Here is a 19206-nt window from a genome sequence, read left to right on the forward strand (position 1 = left end):
ACTGTATGTCTCATGTAGTTCTGATCACTGAGGGTGTGCGAGGGCCAGAGAAAAGAATTCAAATGCTCACCTCCTGTATTTCTCTGATTGGGAAAGTGGAGATTCTTTTAGGATACCCATCAGGTTATGGGTTGGGGGGGTTGGGTGCTTGCCTTTTTTCTTTTTTTTTACTTTTGAGAATGGTGGACTTAATTACGTTTGTCAGTGCTTTGGCTCATTTTTATACTGCCAGGCAGCATGTCTTCCTCTTGACAACCCAGGGATCTCTTCTCATAATCAGTCCAAACTATCTCTTGTTCTGAATGACCCTCCCTTTTTGTGTCTGTGTAAATATATTAAAAAATTAAAAAATTGTCCAGTAGCACCGTAAAGGTAAAGGGACCCCAGACCATTAGGTCCAGTCGTGACCGACTCTGGGGTTGCGGTGCTCATCTCGCTTTATTGGCCGAGGGAGCCTGCGTACAGCTTCCGGTCATGTGGCCAGCATGACTAAGCCGCTTCTAGCAAACCAGAGCAGTGCACGGAAACACCGTTTACCTTCCCGCCGGAGCGGTACCTATTTATCTACTTGCACTTTGATGTGCTTTCGAACTGCTAGGTTGGCAGGAGCAGGGGCCGAGTTTTTGTGTGTGTGTGTGTTCACTTAATGGTGTGCCCAGAGGTAAATAAAAAGTCCTAGGTGCGGCTTCCCTTCCTAGGGCTGCATCTGAAAGGGCTACCCTCTGAGTGATCTGTAAGGTGATGCCTCTGCACGCATAGCTTCTGTGTAGCATGTAGCTGGCTTTCCCAGCTTCTAGCAGGGTGTCACATTGCAACCTCCCATCTCCAGTTTCCACTCTGGCATTGCCACAAGATTTGCCAGCCCCACTGTTTCCCAGATTCCTCCTCTTGAGTGTGGTTGCTTTGGGTTGTTTTCTTCTGAGCTGCCCTGCCTTAGTTTTCCAGTGTAAACCTTCCATTTTCTGCTTATTTTATTGATATATTTATATATATTCAGATTTTTATAAGTTCCTTTTCCACCTAAAAGAGTCCTCAAAGTGGCAGGTGACAATGCAGTTATTAAAGATACAACTAAATTAAAACAAACCAAATTAGCTTGTGTTGTCATCCTTCTGGCTGTGTTTTGAGTCCTCCTGTGGGTGGATCCTGTGTTCTACTGGGCCTGTGTTCTTTGCCCACTGGAAAATCCTGTTCCTCTCTGACACCATGGAAATGGACTGTCTGATTTTAAAATTTTATATCCTTTTCATTTTACTCAAAAACAAATCAAAAGTTTAAAAAACAATATTTTTAAAACCCAATTTGTTACAGTATTGGGTGTGGTGGATATGGTGTCATGGCTGCATCCTTCTATGCTTAGGCCTGTTAACTTGTACCCCATCTTGTCACCTTTGCCTTTGACTATTTATTTCCAAGAGTCTGGTTTCCACTTGTCAGAAGCCCTCTGCTCCAACTGGATATCTGCCATACCTATTTAGCAACTAAACTTGTATTTCTCTCTCCTTCCAAGGTCTCAGGGTAGTTTTCTCAAGCTGTCCCTTTTTACCCTGTGAAGTAGTCTAGTCTGCAAGTGATTTTGTCTAAACCCTGGTGAGCTTTGTGGCTCAGGAAGGATGCAGCTTTCTTTGTGTCTGCCCCCTTGGTTTGGACCATACTTGCAGTGGGGTTTTCTGAGCTACTCTTTTAATGAGATTCTGGAAACGGATGTGACATAAAGTGACATGGCTTTTAAAAGCAGTTCCCCCCACAATAGTAGTATCTAATAATAATAATAATACTCTATATGTTTGTGTGCCTAATAATTGATGCAAATTGCTTTCAGAATACCTTTGAATGAAGCAGGATATGAACATTTAAATTGGGTGTTGAGTCCATCTGTGTTGGGAGAGCCACAGGTTCCTAACTCCCAGTGGTCATGGATGATGCGACTTAAGCTCAGCATCTGGAGGGCCACAGGTTCTCCACCACTGGTTTAAATAAACAAACACAACTTTGAACCCAGGTCCCTCTGGTCCAAGCCCTAGGTTTTTCCAACTAGACTAGCTTTTTCTTAAACCTGAAAGAAGACCCCCACCCACCTAACAGGCTACTTCAGCAAGAGCCGTTGGGCCCTATTCTGCTTGCACCTTGAATGCCTGCTGATTTCCTTCATCTCCTCTGAAATGTTCATCCATCCCTTTTATTCCCAGCCCTGTATTGGTTGTATATTTTTGTTTGCAAGCCCTTGCTACAAAGTACTTCCATGGTCTGTTGTGCACCAGCTAGGAACTTGCTGCTATGGTGCTCAGTAATATGTAATTTGTAGTTATCAATTGATTATGGTAATTTGATAGCACTTCACTGGCAGCTACATATTGTTTAGCTTTTTCTGCTATTCCAGAACTGGCGCACAGGTGGGGAGCTACAATATTTATTGCCTGTATTTTAAGTTCAGCCTTTGGTACAGGGTTGACAGGCTTCAAGCAAGAGATGGTGGTCACTGACACTGCACATAGAGTGCTTGTACTGCAAATGCATGATTGCTTCTAAGATGGGGGTCAGCAAGTATACTTTGGGCACTGCCATGTTGAACGTAGAGATGAAGCAAGGTGCCCTCTAGGAATAAAGATGGCAGAACTGTCCATCCCTTTTTCTTGCAGTTGTGAAAGTATGGGCATAGGCAAAGATGGAATATGTCTAGCTTGAAGCTTTTGCAATTTTGCAGTATAAGATAAAGGCTGCATATTCTTGATTAGGAGTATTTCATTATAGTTTTTCTGTTAAGTAACAGACTCTTAAGTGATGGCAGCTTGTTTTTTCATTCCTCCTATTTTGAATTTTGTGGTGCTGCTCAAGTGATGGGGGGCACCAGTTCTCTGGACAACCATGAGTTTTGGAAAGCTTCAAAAATTGATGTCTGATGACCTGGTGTATTTGATCCTTCCCAAGATCCAGTAGCCATTCTATAGTTTCATCTCAATGTCAACATGAGCGGATTTGAAAATGTCTCAGTCTGCTCAGCCCCCACTGTTCTTTCTGTCCACTTGCATCCTTCCTCTTGGTCTTTCCACCTTTTTTATTCCTCTGTCCAATAAGTGCCAAGTGAAGTGTATTTCATTAAATCCAAGCACTTGTATTTCCTACCCCACCACAAAATAACTGAAAGCGAAGTAGGTAAATCAAAAATTGGCTGGCTGCTTCTGCACATGCCAACCAGCGTGTGGATTTATTGAAATTGTGCTCTCAGGATGCCAGCCCAGTTGTGCAAAATCAGACTGGAGTGACTTACCCCAGAGGGAGGTTGCTTGTTGCTTGGCAAGCCTGGTATTGGAAAAAAGAGCATTGGAGATCAGGCCGAGAGACTGGGGTGTCCTGGGCTAGACACCCTATAAGCCTCTTTTGCATTCTATGATTCTGTAATTCAATGGCTTTTATAAACACACGTCTGGAATGTGGAGACTTTGCTTTCTGTTGTGAAGACTGTTTGGTTTGGGAGGCTCAACTGAGAAACACTGGTGAACCAATGGTGTGTGTGTTGGGGGGGAAGAGGTGGGTGATCCTGAACACAGTAGCCGCTTGGGGGGGGGTGTATTGTCACTGGATCCAGAGGCAGAACTTTTATCTGCAGGAGTTGCTACAGGTTGGAATAGAGATTTTTCTCCATCAGACACGGAAGGCTGTTTGGCAAAGCAGGGCATGCTGGGTAGCTGGTGGTGTCTGCTTGGACAGTTCCTGATGGCAGGCCCCTCCCTCGGAGGGAGGGGGTGCATTCCCTTTGTTTCCTAGCTAGTTAACTCTCTCTCTCTCCCTGCCTGACTTCACCCATCTGCTCCATTCCCATCCTTTTCTTTCGCCGCTCAGTAACAAAAAATGACAGGGAGGAAAGGTGGTGGCAAAATGTCGTTCTGCTCTTGAATGCCAATAGGGGTGTGTTGAGTGTATTTATGTGCCCCAACAAGTCCATGCATCTAAATTTTCCAAAAGGGTCCTTCGTGAAGACTTAGGCTGGTGGCATCAATCTTTTTGTAAGACCTTCTCCGTCATGCCACCCCCCCCCCACATTTGAGCAGTTTGAAACAAATGGATTTTGAAGTATGCGGCCCACACGATTGAATGAGACAGGGGGTGGATGCTGCGTAGGATTGTTGATGATTTCCAGATTTCTCAGATCACTGAAGCATAAGGTCTTGGTAGCATTTGTATCTATATGGAATGAGGCAAAGGAACGGGATTGTTCCTAACTACCCTTTGTTGTCTTGGCTGCTTCATAATCTTATTTGTAATAGCAAAGGCATGATTATGATTGGATATGGTTTCCTGGGGATTTATCTCGTATGGGGACGGTGCCTGGTGTTCACTTGACTCTTCCTTCTGTGTTTGAACAATGAGGCGGGGATTATGGGCTGGGCTGGGGAAAGGCAGGAGAGCAATGGAGGGAGTTGTAGGTAAAATAAGAGAGTTGGGGGTTCAGGAAAAGGCTGGCTGAAGAACTGGGGTTTGAGGAGGAACCTAAATGGAAATAAGTTTTATAAATGAGCCTTAGGTATAAGTATGATTAAAGACCTGTTTATGAAATGGGGAGAAGTATGCTGTTTTCATTTTTAATGTAGTCTTTGTTTTTGAAAGCATTTCTGACTTTCAGCAGGCAAGAGGTTATTTATCATTACATTTATATCCCACCTTTATTGCAAGGAAGATCAAAGTGACACACAAAAGTTTCCCCTTCTCTCCATGTTACCTTATCAACAACCGTGTGTGGCAGAACTACACTGAGAAACTGTGATAGTGAACTTTGTGGCTGGGTTCAGGATTTGAACCCAGATCTCCCAGATTCTTGTCCAACACATTAACCACTACTCCAAATAGGTAGAGTTCTTGTAGTCTGAGCTGCATTAAATTCAGTCGTCTTCTTACCTTGTTCTCTGGTGTAGGCAGCAGGGGCTTCTGTCATGCATAGCTGGATGGGACCAGGAAGATTTTGGACTTAGCTATGACAGAAAGTTGGGTCTTTGCTCATGCCTGCTGCCTTTTGTATTGTCCACACTGCTCTGGGCTCCTTGACTGAGCAGTCCAGAGACAAAGCCACTCCAAAGAATGAATGCTACATAGATACGTAGAATGTATGAGTGAGATAATGACACCATCTCCTGTTGTGGATTTGACTTGTGAGGCTTTTTAAACATAATATCCTCCCCATATGCTCTGCTGCCCTAAAAAAAAATAATCATCTCATTAGTGAGTCACAGCCTAAAATACAGTTTTTCGGAAAAGGTAGGCAGCTTATGTAGTAGTAGTAAGATGTTGGCAAGGATTGCTAAATAAGCAGTTTGCATACAACTTGTGTTGGGGAAGGACCCCCATGGCATGAGGACAGAGCACTATGCTTTGTATGTGCAAAGGTACAGTTGCTCACACTGGTATCTCCAGGAGGAAAAAAAGAGGTTTGGGTAGCAGGTGATTGGAAAGATAGCTCAGCCTGAGTCTCTAGAGAGCTGCCTGCCATTTCAGAGTAGACAAAGCTGGGCAAAATGGACCAATTAGCTGGCCTGGTCTAGAGCAGCTTTCTACATTCTGCTTACAGACTCTTTTCAGGTAGAGGACTATTTTGAATGGCTGCTTGGAAAAAACCAGGTACCCCCCCCCTTCAAGATGTGTGTGAGGCCTCCAGCCTAAAGGACAGGCATCTTGATACAACTTCTCACATGGCATTCTCAATACTGCCTTAACACTTGTAGGATTCTAGACCAGCTTACAAAAATACCTTGCGTGTGGCCACTGATGTTATAAATGGATGCCATTTTTCCTGAGTCTGCAGACGACAGACCTGAAGCTGTGACTCAGATGTCAGCTCCTGTGTGCCCACAGCCTCCCTCCTCCCGGCTAATCTCATTGGGGTTGTAGCTTTAAAGCCTAGTGACAACACTCTTTAAATGTCAGCATTAACTTTGGTTTGCTGATCATTTTAGCAGATGGAGTGAGAATAAAGCCCATGGGAAGGGGGGGGGGAGAGAGAGGACTAGGAGTTCCTACAGAGAAGGAAATGCAAGAGAGAGGGGGGGGGGCAGGCACCGCAGGTTGTATAACTCTGGTCCTAAGGGGGAATGTATCTTCCTAATGAGTAATGCCGGGCATGATGATAAGATAATGGCTGAGAATTTAAAAGCGGAAATATGTGTTATGCAAGTGCCATGCACTATCCTTTTCAAGTGAAGAACTGAGTTGGTGGATCACATCCCTGAATTTACACCTTGCCCTCAGGGCTATGACTAAAATGGAGTGCAACTGCTTTGCCAAACAAAGTTCACTGACAGGTTGGTGGTGACAGTACTTTTGTCTCTGTGGATGTTTGCTTTTCTTCTCCCCCCCCCCCCAAGACCTGTTCAAATGATTGCTTCACACATGTTCCTGTGGAAAATGGAAATCTTCCTTTCTCTGGCTGGTACATCAGAACATACTATATCCCCAGCCTGTTGTGCCTTGTTCTTCATTTCCACTAGAGAGAGAATGTTGCTGATGTATATAGAGCAAGATAGGGGCTGTTGTTGTTTTTTGCTTTGGCCATTTCCCCCACAATTGCAGAACTATGTGCTTGTTGGCTATTCCTGCAGCCTAGATAAGGACAGAAGTCTTTTACTAGGTCACTTGCCAATGGGGTTCAACCCTGTTGGGAAATCCTGCTCCCTATTCCCAGATGCATAGAAGCAGGCTGCCGTTGTGCACTCTGCACATACACAGAGGTGCTTTTTATTGCTTTACATTGTCAGTACCAACTTCCCAGAACTGTACACAAGTTAAGGGGCTTTCCTTGTTCCAAACTGCTCTGTGCTGCCATACCTGTGCACATAAGTGTCGTGAGATGACTTTGAGGTGGTTCACACATAATGCCAGACCATGGTTTGTTCCGACATGAAAGAGCACTTAAAGAAGCCTTGGAATCTCATGCTGCTTCTCACGTGGCACTTCCCATAGCTTGTTTTGCCCACTGGGTACTTAGTGTGTTTTTTCCCTACAACCATGTGTTGCATGACGGGGAGCAATCCACTCATGAGCCCCAGCTGGCATGGCCCGAGGTTCAAGGGTGATGGGAGTTGTAGTCCAGCAGCATCTGGAAGGTCATGGGTTCTATATCCCTGCAATATTGGAATCGGGATCAAATGCTGAATTTCAATCCTGGTTTGCAAGTTTAGTGAAAACTGTGGTTCTAATGCAAATGATGCTTTGTCTCAAAGTAGAAGGGCAGAGATCAGGCCGGAGAAGAATGGTGGGAACTGCTGCACATATGCAGTGAAGGGAGCCCAAGGCTTACTAAGCTCTACTCCTTTGAGTAGGTCTAGTGGGAGTTTCTGCACCTTAGGGTGAGTGGCTAACTGGCAAAGTGGATCACTCCTGAAACCCCAAACTAGATTTGTTTTCTCTGAAACTTGCCCCAACATGTCCCTTGCATGATCATGATTCTGCCCATAGAAGATCACTCAGACTTTGAAAGTTCAAGAAGCAGCGACACTATAATATATAGAATGGCAACTGACCAGTTTATGGTAAGCCTAAAAACCTCATTTTGTGTTCAAAGCAGTGCACCTCCTTGTACCTTTATGTTCATGGAGGGAGGTTAAATCAAATATTGCTGCTCTCACTGTTCACTTATCCTGTGGCCTGTTGATTTGCCAAGCCTCTGTTTTGCATGGGTCATTCTTTACTAAGCACTCCAATTTGTATTTGAAAGAAACAGTACCAAGCTTCAACTACATTCAGTATCCTACTTTTGACTGTGAAGTGTAGGGTCTAGGTCACTTTTGAGCTTTGCATAGAAATGTCCCAGATAGCATTCCATGGCCTCGGGCTCCGTTGTTTACATCATTTTTCTTATACCCACACGTGTATAAAATAAAAACATGCATAATATGTAATTTGATAAAAATATAAACAATATATATTTATACTTTGCAGCCTTCCCTTCTCCTAGCTTTCTTACCTTTTGCTTTCTACATAGTCTCTAAGCACCTTACAACATTTTAATAGCATAACAACAATACATTGCAATTTTAAAAATCCAAAAACTTGTAGAATAGACCCAGTAAAGCAGCAGCAAATAGCTTCAGTAGCAAAATATCTTATCAAGCAAAATAATCAGAATCAGACAAATGCCTGGGACAAAAGTTCTTACCTGGTGCCAAAAAGACATTAATGACTGGGCCAGGCAGACCTTACTGGGGAGACCCCTTGCACAGACAGGAAGCCAGATCCAAAAAGGACCTCTTCCTTGTTACCACTCTTCAAATCTCTCTCCGAGGAAGCACCCAAGTAAGGGCCTCTGATACAGATCTAAGAGCCCCTATAGGGTCATGTTGGGACATTTCTGAAAAATACTGGGGTCTAGATCCGTATAAGGCTTTAAAGATCAAAACCAACTTCTTGAATTGGCCTTGGAATGTAGAGGCAACCAGTGCAGCTGAGCCAATACCAGCTTTATATTATCATTTTGCCTCAAATCTGTTTGCAATTGGCTAGCAGCATTCTGCACTATCTGGTGTTTCTGAACAGTTTTTCAAAGCAGCCTCATGTAAAGCACAGTGCAGCCAGGTTATACCTGTTCAGATAGGGTTGTAGCTGATCAGCAGCCTAAGCTTCTGGAAGGCGGAACTTGACACCACTGAAGCTACCTCTTCTTCAAGTAACAGCAGCATATCAAAAACTATGAACCTGTTCTTTCAAAGAGAGCTCCCCATCTCCAGCATGCTGCACACCACTCAGCTGAACAGGTGAACCACCCACCAGCAGCATCTCAGTCTCATCAGGTTTAAGCTTCACTTTATTGACACTCATCTAGTCCATTATTTCAACTAGGCAGCAATTCAGCACATCACTGCCTCACCTGCAGAAGATGAAAAGGCAAACTAGAAATGAGGCAGTTTCTAGTGACAGCGTGCTTCAGAGCTCTGTATGACTCCTGCTTTTGTGTATGTGTTAAATAGCATGGAGGACAGAATCAGCCCTGTTGGACCCCCTCACTGGAGAACCCACAGGGGCGTGCTGTATCCTCCAAGCACCACCACCTGGAGCCAACTATCCAAGTAGAAGTGGAAGCACTTCAGCATTGTGCCTCCGGCCCAGCAAGTCATCCCAGAAGGATACCATAGTTGATGGCATTGAAAGCCACTGAGAGACTAGAGCATCAACAGGGTCCCACTCCTCCTGTTTCCACCCCCGCCCCCTCAACACAGGTCATAATCCAGAGCGACTTGAGACGATTTCTGTACCCATACTGGGCCTGAATGCTGATTGAAATGGATGTAGAAAATTAGTCTTCTCCAAAGAGTGCCTGGATCTGCTTGGCAACCATCCTCTTGAGGAACTTTCCCAGAAAGGAACCTCTGCTGCTGTTCTGAAACGATTTTGAACTTCTGAACCCAGGGGATTCTTTAGGGAGTAGTCCACCACCACCTTCATCAGGTGGCCCAGGCATTAATTACCTCCCTGGCCCAGCCAGCTGCCCCCTCCCAGTCAGGTTTTGTAAGCCAAAAGGGTCAAGGGTCCAAAATGCAAGTAGTTGCACAAACCTAACCATGTACCTTCTCCAAGTCCTCAGGCTGCAGGATCTGAAACTCATTTAATGATCTTTTACCAAAAAAGTGCTCCAGGCCACCCCACCAGAACTGCTTGTTTGTGTGTAATTATCTCTGCTGACTGTTGATAACACTTCATGCATCTAAAGTGGACGCTAATCCATAAAACCTGTTATAGTCTTCAAGGTGCCATACAAACTCTTGCTTTGGCTAACTAAGAATATCTAAATGTGACTTTTGATTGTAATAGTCAAAGCTGTGCATTCTCTGTTGGAAGTACAGTGGTACCTCGGGTTACATACGCTTCAGGTTACATACTCCGCTAACCCAGAAGAAGTGCTACAGGTTAAGAACTTTGCTTTAGGATGAGAACAGAAATGGTTCTCCAGCGGCGCGGCAGCAGCAGGAGGCCTCATTAGCTAAAGTGGTGCTTCAGGTTAAGAACAGTTTCAGGTTAAGAACGGACCTCCGGAACGAATTAAGTACTTAACCTGAGGTACCACTGTATTCTAAAAGTGATTAAAAAAAAAAAAAGCTATAGGACACCAGAGGGGTCTAGGAATCTCTGTGTGCATAATTTCCTATGGCTGAGGGCCTAAGTTTCAGACCTCTGTAGAACTTCTTCCTCTTTCACTTGCCTTTTTTGGGGCAGAATAAGATATGCAAAACATGCATAATATATCCAACTTCTAGAATGCTACTTCCTTTGTATAGGCATTCTTTAGCCGCTGAGCGTTGCTAAGTGTAACAAGCCTGACACATTTGTGGCAAGACTATAAAGTTAAGATTTTGCAACCCCGGAAGCCCTAATTGTGTAAGCTTGTTATAAGCAAAATAAGTGGTGCTTCTGATCTTGCAATAACTGATTTCTTTGACATAACACTGTCCTCAGCATTCACAGACAGGCTAACAGCTTAACTGGCACCAAACCGCTTGAGCTAGGTAAACCAATACAGTGGTGCCCCGCAAGACGAATGCCTCGCAAAATGAAAAACGCACAAGACGAAAGGGTTTTTCGGTTTTTGCGTTGCTTCGCTAGACGATTTTCCCTATGGGCTTGCTTCACAAGACGAAAACCTCTTGCGAGTTTGTTCGCTTTTTTCTTAAAGCCGCTTGAAGAGGCGCAGTTGCGACGGACCGTGCTTCGCAAGACGAAAAACATCGCAAGACGAAAAGACTCGCGGAACGAATTAATTTCGTCTTGCGAGGCACCACTGTACTGATTACAGAATAAAGCAGGAACAGAAGGAGAGAAGAAACGTGATTTAATTATAATTTTTATAAGTTGTAGGTAGGGGAACTGAGAGTGGAAACTGCAAGGAGTGAAAATGGTTTCCTGGCAATAAAAAGCATATTCCAGAGTCTCACTTCCTCTTCCTTCCCTAGCTTCTTGGTAATCAGGGTTAGATGTTTATTTATATCTTACAAAAGTGTTTCTATACTACTCTATCATACAATGTCAGGACAGCGTACACCATAAAAACATAAAACACTTTTAAAACAATGCAGATACTGAGGTTCCGGGAATGCTGGAACGCATCCCCATGACTTCTGAATGACACATCCTAGAGCAGGATTCCTCACCCTCGGCCCTCCAGATGTTTTTGGTCTACAACTCCCAGGATTCCTAGCTGGCAGGACCAGTGGTCAGGAATGCTGGGACTTGTAGTCTCAAAATATCTGGAGGGCAAAGGTTGAGGAAGTCTGTCCTAGAGAAATGGGAGAAGCTGCCCCAGGTGGTGGTGTTTTTTAAAAAATCTGCTTCATTACAATTTTGCGTGACCTGTGCTAATTTTAATTACAAATCTTGCTTGTTTAAATACAGATGAACTGAAACTGAGCTAGTTTTGCACAAAGTGACAAATCAATTCCTTTTGGAGACCTCTTTCATTGGGGCCTTCTCTCTGTTTGCTCAGCACGACGAGCCTGTTGCCAAAATGAATGGGATGATATTCTGCATCATGCTGCAGTGAAATCACTACAGCACAGTGTGGCGAGGTGGGAAGCATCCCTGTTTCCAAAGCAACTGGGGCAATGCTCTGCCTTACTAGTATAGTGCAGTTGCCATGACAACTGGCATGTTCCCTCCCTGTGCTGAGGGCGCAAAGCATTGACTATCTTCTGCCCTCAATGTCACAGAGCCAAAACATGGGTACATAGCCTCATGATGTTATGTTCCCTCCATGATTCCTAACTGGTTGGGATCACTCAGAAGAAGAAAGCAGAGCCCTCTACCCCACCCAGCTGCAGTGGCACCACAGCAGAGGAATAAATTGAGAGCTGGGAATCGTTGCCAACAGTACCAAGAAAGATACTATATACATGCATTTCAGTCAGGGACTTAGGTAGGCCCAACCTGCCTTGTTACGTTATGGGGTGGGCTCCCTCCACCCAGGTAAGTAGATTGTGAGGGGTCTTGGTACAGTGGTACCTCTGGTTACGAACTTAATTCATTCCAGAGGTCCGTTCTTAACCTGAAACTGTTCTTAACCTGAGGTACCACTTTAGCTAATGGTGCCTCCCGCTGCCGCTGCGCCACCCCCAGCATGCGATTTCTGTTCTCATCCTGAGGTAAAGTTCTTAACCCGAGGTACTACTTCCATGTTAGCGGAGTCTGTAACCCAAGGTGTTTGTAACCTGGGGTGTTTGTTACCCGAGGTACCACTGTACATGCTAAAAGGATGTCCTGGTCTTAGGGTCTTTGTGTTTAACCTTTTGTTTAAGGGGAGGGGGAAGCTGAAATACTTAGAGAATTAACTTTCATCAATTTATTGTAATCAAAAGATTATATGCACACACCATTACTGCAACAGCTTCCAAAATGCTATAGATGTTTTGTCATATGTATGTTTGATTTGGCAGCATTCAACTAGGCTTTACTCAGATTAGACCCATTTAAATTAATGGGCTTACTTTAATCATGTTTATTAATTTCATTGGGTCTACTCTTGAGTACAGTCTTGTTTAATACCCTCCATTATTTCTTAGCTTGGATGCCTTATGCTCAATGATTGCCCACAAGGAAAGACAATTAGATGTATGTGTTGGCTGGGGATCTGCCGCTTTATTGGGTTAGAATTCCACCTCTGAATGTTCAAAAAATGTTTTTCACCTTCTAAAAGCTCTGCTTTTGCCTCAAACTTTTGGGAATGCAAATTTAGCACGGTCCTAACATTTAATTGCTAAATAGTTGGGCATAATTTAGTATATAAACTGTAAATAAATAGCACCAAGAAAAAAGGAGGTCTGCCACCCGGGCAAATTTTGCATTTTGTTGATGGGAAATGGTAAGGAGTTACACGGGAAATCACTGGAACAACTATTTTTAGAGCAGTAGAGAGCCTCGGCCCAGATTCAGGTAAGCCTCAGTTCTGGCCCTCAGCTGCACCTGGCTCCTTACATGAGCACTGCACAGGAGCGCCTAGGAGCCAGGAGAATTGGTTAGAGATCAAGGCAAGAGAGGCTGTAGCCTTCAGAGTTGAAGAGGAGGCAAGACAGGAACTGGGCAACAGTCAGAGTGGTCAGGCCAGTGTGGGGAAAGGAAGTAGGTGAAAAGGATGGGTAGGCAGGGAGAGAGAAAAAAAGCCTCTGGAGGGAAAAGGGCCAGGAAAGCCAGTGAAGGAATTTTGAAAGAGGTACGGTTAATATTTATTATTTTTTAAAATAAAATAAACAGTGCACTGAGAGGCAGGGGATAAGAGAGGAAAGCTGTTGTAGGAGGAAAAAGTGGATGTAAAAAGAGCAGGGAGAAGGAATAGGGTGAAATTAAAATGTGAAAGGCAGAAGTGATGGGAGATGAATTAAAAAAAATTTTTTTTGAGAGTTGGAGGGAGAAAGAAATAGAAAATAAAAAGATTTCTGTGTTTAGAGCATCTAGATCAGCAAATTCCACCAGAAGTGTAGAGGATTGAATGTTACCTTTATTCTAAAACCTGCCATCCAACCAGTTGATTAAAAATGTGCCTCTGCAGCAGTGCTTAAAAACTAAAAGAAAAAAAGAATAAAAAGCCTTCTTAAGAAAAATTGAGGTCTGGCTTAGCCCCCTCAAGACCTGGTCAGAGTGAGTCTGGTAGACCTCATTGGGAAGAAAATTCCATTGGGAAAGCATGACCACTGGTAAGGTTCTGTTCTTTATAGATGACAGTTTAGCCACTTATCCAAATTAGGGCCACAGCAGCAGATTGAAGGCTGTGGGAATATTTGCATGGAAGCAGGTATTTTAGCACACCCTTGGATTTGGTTAAGACTTGGGTAGGCTGCTGAGCAGATTAGGAATAATGAGGATGAAAAACGTTGATGTGCTCTGAGAGGGCTATGTGAGAGTAAGATGGAAGTGGGTTTTGGAGGAGTTGATGGCCTGAGGCTGTTGAAGCAAATACTTGAGTTGATAGGGTTAGATATTACTGGCCCAAGGTCTCTCTTGAACAGGGGAGACAGCCACTTGCTTGCCTAATTTGTGAATTAACACTGCCCAGAATGGCTACATGTGATTGGGAGGTGACAGGACACAGAGACATGGGTGAGCTTGAAATGGTGTAGCAAAACTTCTCCAAGGATATGAGGCTACTGTATTCAGGTATTCTGTGGAGCCTCATACAATGAGGCCCAGCAACACTCTCTCGTTTTTGTTAGCTTCTGACCTACAGAATCGGAGTGTCCTGAAATAAAAGCCATCTCTTAACGACATATATGACAAGTCTGAGATTGGGAAGGAGATTGTGGCGCAATCGTTGCAGGCAGGCTGAGTGCAAATCTTGCTGTTGTAATTTTTGGCTGGTGGAACCTCTCTGTTCCCATAAGGGGGGGAAATGGCATGCTCCACCCTCTTTTCTCGCAACCAAAAGAACAAAACAAAAATGATGTATTTAAAAAATAAAATAGGGTTGTGTGCAGCACTTAAGCAATTTCTTGTTTTGGTGGCAGCTAAATTTAGCTCCACCCGTGTCAACATTTAATTAAATGAGAAATATAATGGTACCCTGTGTGTCGTAGTCCCTGTGTGGTTTAATTTGCTAGTGAATCTTTTTTCTTCATTCAGAGTGTGTGAGTTAATTGATAAACCAAATGGGATTTTAAAAAATCTTTCCAAAAGTATAATTGCATGCTTCGTTGAAGAGGAGGGCACCTGAAGAGAGGGAGCAGGTGGGACTGATTGTGGGACTTAACAAAAAGAAGCCAGTTGATTGTTTGCTTGCTTCTAAATGGTTTCACTACAGAAATAATAATATGCACATTGTTTTGATGGCAGTGGCAAGAGTCCTAGGATACAAGGTGTGTGAACAAGAGCTACTCTGCCAGAAGGATACCTCGGTGCTAGGAGAATTCTGGTGTTTACAGTGCTTGCAAAGCTACTGTGCTTTTGCTGCCAGTGGGAAAAAATGGGGTGTTCCATACATTTCTGGGGTACATCAGCATGGTGTGTCTGCAGTCTTGTCAGTCATTGATCCATGATGTTGCTGGCTCCCTCTTTTATGAATGTTGTCCTCAGTCCTATTGCTGCCCATTCTGATCCACACTCCTGACGTGAAAACACTTGCCCTCTTTTTGGTGTGTGCTCTCATCCCTGAAGGCCATTTTGCGCATTGCACAACGGCGAGTGTAGGTTTGCCCTCAATAGGACACTCAGCAGTAAGGTGTGCAACCAGTTGCATCTTCCTGAGAAGTGTCCCGGCATGATGAATGTGTCTCTTTCACACTTATAAAATGCAATGTGTGAAGTTCCAGGTTTTTTTGCCCTGTGTAGCTAGGGTTAGATAATTTCCCTGCCCAGTGCCGACCTAAGAATTCCTGGCTAAATTGAGATTGTAATCTAGTTATTTATTTAGGTTCATGCATTATCTGCTTGACCAAATTTAGCACCTTGGGCTGTGTTTTTTTTTTAGTAATTGTGGGCAAACTGGTGAGCCACTTACATGTATTCAGATCTCTGCTTGTGGCCTCTGATGCATCCTTTTAGGAATGGCTTCTTTACATGGATGGTATCCCAACACTTTAAATGTCTCTTATGGCTGTGGTATATTTATTGCAGCTGATACATGGCTTATGATGAATGTGCTAAAGCCTTCACTGCATCAGACAGCGTCTGTGCTTTCCATGCCATTTGAGGCTGAAAAGTGCAAACAAACATTTAGCTAATAAAAGCCAACTGTTTGTTTATACTTTTCACATTCGGAAGGCTCTATCCGGTGAGTAGTTCATCACCTGAGGTTTTGAATGTGTTTTTTTTAATCAAATGCTTGCTTTGGCTTGAGGGTCTTAATCTCCTCCTAGCTTGACTAATTATAAAACAAAAGATTTGACTCAAATTCTTAAGGTGGATCTGCTACCCAATATTAAAAAGGTTAGCACTACAGTATAACCTTTATTTTGTGAATAATATAAGCGTTTTCACCCGGGTCATGTGCAATGGAGATCCAGTGTGGAGTGAGATTAAGAAGTGTGTCAATAGGACCAAGGAGACATGGAGTTCAAATCGCTTGCCAGCCTTAGCTTGATGGGTGACCTTGGGCCAATCATGTAGCACCCACCCAATCTACCTCACAGGGCTGTTGTGTGCATAAAACAGGGGAGGGGAAAGAACTGCCCTAAGCTCCTTGGATGATAATGATGATGGTGATGATATTTATACTCCGCCCATTTGGCGCTGTTTTCCCAGGACGGATGAGATAGAAATGTACTAAATAAATAGTCATCCCCCCCCCTCTTTGTTTTCATGCAGGTGCCAATATTGCCACTGGGGAAGAGGTAGCCATTAAGTTGGAATGTGTGAAAACCAAGCACCCGCAGCTCCACATCGAAAGCAAATTTTACAAGATGATGCAGGGAGGAGGTAAATTCAGCGAATAATGAAATACGAGTTTCTATGAGGTACAGTGGGGTTTGGATATTAAACCTTGGTGCCTGCTTCTTGGTGTCTCATAAGGGGTGTGTGTGTTTCTCTTCCCTCTTAGTGGGCATCCCTTCCATTAAGTGGTGTGGAGCAGAGGGCGACTATAATGTGATGGTGATGGAACTTCTGGGACCCAGCCTGGAGGACCTCTTCAACTTCTGCTCTCGCAAGTTCAGCCTCAAGACTGTTCTGCTCTTGGCAGATCAGATGGTGAGTTCTTATAATCTGTTCTTTATGCTCACGTGTGCCTTTCTTCTCAGTTCCCTTCTTTGTAGCAGTAGTTCAAGATTTAATTATCCTAAATTATTACGCTTGAGTGAGGAATGGAGAAAATGTGCACAAAGGGTGTCTTGTTCTGCAAGAGCTGGAGAAGCATAAATCCTCATGTAGGAGAGATGGGGTGTGTGTAGCGTATGTGCTATTGGCCAGTGCGGAAGATGCTGAGGGCAATGGGGTGTGTTGCTAGAGTTGGTAGTTTATGATGCACTTAGACCTGGGTGAAAACAAACAAACAAAAAAAATCTTTCCAGTAGCACCTTAAAGACCAACTAAGTTAGTTCTTGGTATGAGCTTTTGTGTGCATGCACACTTCTTCAGATACCAAGTGTGCATGCACACGAAAGCTCATACCAAGAACTAACTTAGTTGGTCTTTAAGGTGCTACTGGAAAGAATTTTTTTTTTTTTTTGACTATGGCAGACCAACACGGCTACCTATCTGTAATTAGACCTGGGTGCTCTGAGTACCATTTTTCCACACTCTCTTTGGCGGCAGCAGCAGCAAGAAAATCCTGCTTCTGGCTCCCAAGTAAATGCATTTGAAATGTTCCTTTTGAAAACTTATTAAGCTCCAGAGGTCCTGTGATTAGGCCCACGTTTTCACTTTCCTGCTACCGAAGGACAGAAAGTTGGGATTAAAAGAAAACTTCAGGTTCCCTGATTTCTCTTTGAGATGACATTGCAAGTTAGAGGAGACTTCAGGTTAACCCTCTTGTGTGTATGCAGTTTGCTGTGTAGCTTGCAGTGCTATTAGTGGCCTTGGTTTCACCAATTTCTGTGTATATTCTCCTTCCTGGCACCATTTCCCAACCCATTTTCAGATCAGCCGTATCGAATACATTCATTCCAAGAATTTCATCCACCGAGATGTGAAGCCAGATAACTTTCTTATGGGGCTCGGCAAGAAGGGCAACCTTGTGTACATCATCGACTTCGGCCTGGCCAAGAAGTACCGAGATGCCCGCACTCACCAACACATCCCCTATCGGGAAAACAAAAACCTGACTGGCACAGCCCGCTATGCCTCTATAAATACTCACCTTGGAATTGGTAAGCTTGTCTTGTACTCCCATGTTACTATGGAGAACATGGTTAGGTGGAGAAAAGTTGTTGTGGCCTTCTATATGTTGCTGGGCTCCCATCAGCCTGCATAGCCAGTGGGCAGGGATGATGAGAACCTTAGATCCACATGGTCTCCACCTTTGCGTTAAACAGTAGTCCATTTCATAGTGGTTATAATTTTGCAAACTTGTGTAATAACTGCAGGGTACCACTCAACACTAAGCTGAGCTTTCTTAGTCTGCAATTGTGCTTTTTCGAAGTTCTGACATGCCCCAGACCAGGGGTCATTTAACCGGCCCACAAGCTGCCCCCAAACCAAGCCACCCGCTTGGCGAGTCTCCACGTGCTGTGCTAAACCAGCACAGCGCAGGGACTCGCTTCCACAGCGCCGGAAATCACATCTGCACAGACACTGGAAATCGCGGGCCCACGGGGGGATCTCCGCTGGAGTGAACCGGCCCAGGCGAGGTAAACCTTGCCGACCCCTGCGCCAGACACATGAGGCCACCTTTTTTTGTACAGCAGGCCGAGGGCATTCTCTTACTTGGCTCCTTGCAGACTCCTTTGTGATGCTACTGGGTAATGTGTGAGCTAGCAACCTAATAACTAATGCCACAGGCTTCCATTGCTAAGTGTTATTAGTATCTAGTATGAGGTCTCTGTTTAAAACTTCAAATGGTGTAAACCATTCAGCTTTTCAAGCAATTGATTACTCAAATTTTACACAGTAAAAAGAATTCTAATGCGCTTTTTTGATATGTCATGTGAGGCAGTCTTTTCTGAAATGCCAAATAACTATTTTGAATGCCTTCCAGTGTTTGGATAGAGCCAGGGAAAGAATGTCATTTCTCTCCCCCCCCCCCCCAAAAAAAAATGGCACAGGGGAAATGGACTAGCAGATCTGTGTACTCTATGAAGGCTGGTCCTTCAAGAGTTCTAGAGGTCTTACTAGCCACACCCAGTTATTCAGGGAAAATGTTTTAACTAATGTTTTAGTTGATTGTGCTCATTAATCAAAGTTTGCAGCCCATCCTATGAACTTAGTCACAGTGTCCAACGGTTAGGCAGAACATTTTGTTCTATGCTGGTTACCCTGTCTCAAAAATGGAATTAAGAGAGCTGGGGAAGGCTTAAAGGAGAGCACAACTGAAATGACCAGGGACTTGGAGGATTGGAGAAATTTTTCACCTTTAGTTTAGGGGGAAAGGATGGCTAAGGGGACATGGGAGGGTATAAAATCATGAAACATTTCAAGAGAATCTGATAATTTATATCTTTCAGAGTACTGATAATTTATATATTTCAGGTCCTTCAGGTTGCTAAAAATTCACCTAAGGTTAATTATGTTCATGCAATGCATAATTAACTTTAGATTAATTGCTCAGATGGCTTTTTTTAAGGTGGGGAGGATTAGACAAACGTGTGGAGTCTTTGA

At 43.9% G+C, this 19206-nt stretch overlaps 1 protein-coding gene across 7 annotated transcripts in view; it reads left to right on the plus strand.

Annotated features, from left to right (window-relative positions):
- The window catches only part of CSNK1E (casein kinase 1 epsilon), a 50869-nt gene that overhangs the window by 14501 nt on the left and 17162 nt on the right, over positions 1 to 19206 (plus strand). For all 7 annotated transcript variants that reach the window (XR_014539113.1, XM_083573954.1, XM_083573958.1 and 4 more), the window contains exons 3-5: positions 16261 to 16371; positions 16493 to 16641; positions 17531 to 17759. Coding sequence is in view for 6 of the 7 variants with exons in the window: in XM_083573954.1 (XP_083430080.1) it covers positions 16261 to 16371; positions 16493 to 16641; positions 17531 to 17759 (489 nt within the window). In the remaining variant the exon portion in view is untranslated. The remainder of the gene's footprint in view (positions 1 to 16260; positions 16372 to 16492; positions 16642 to 17530; positions 17760 to 19206) is intronic.

Source organism: Podarcis filfolensis (assembly GCF_964270895.1).
Source record: "Podarcis filfolensis genome assembly, chromosome: 10".
Lineage (NCBI taxonomy): Eukaryota > Metazoa > Chordata > Lepidosauria > Squamata > Lacertidae > Podarcis > Podarcis filfolensis.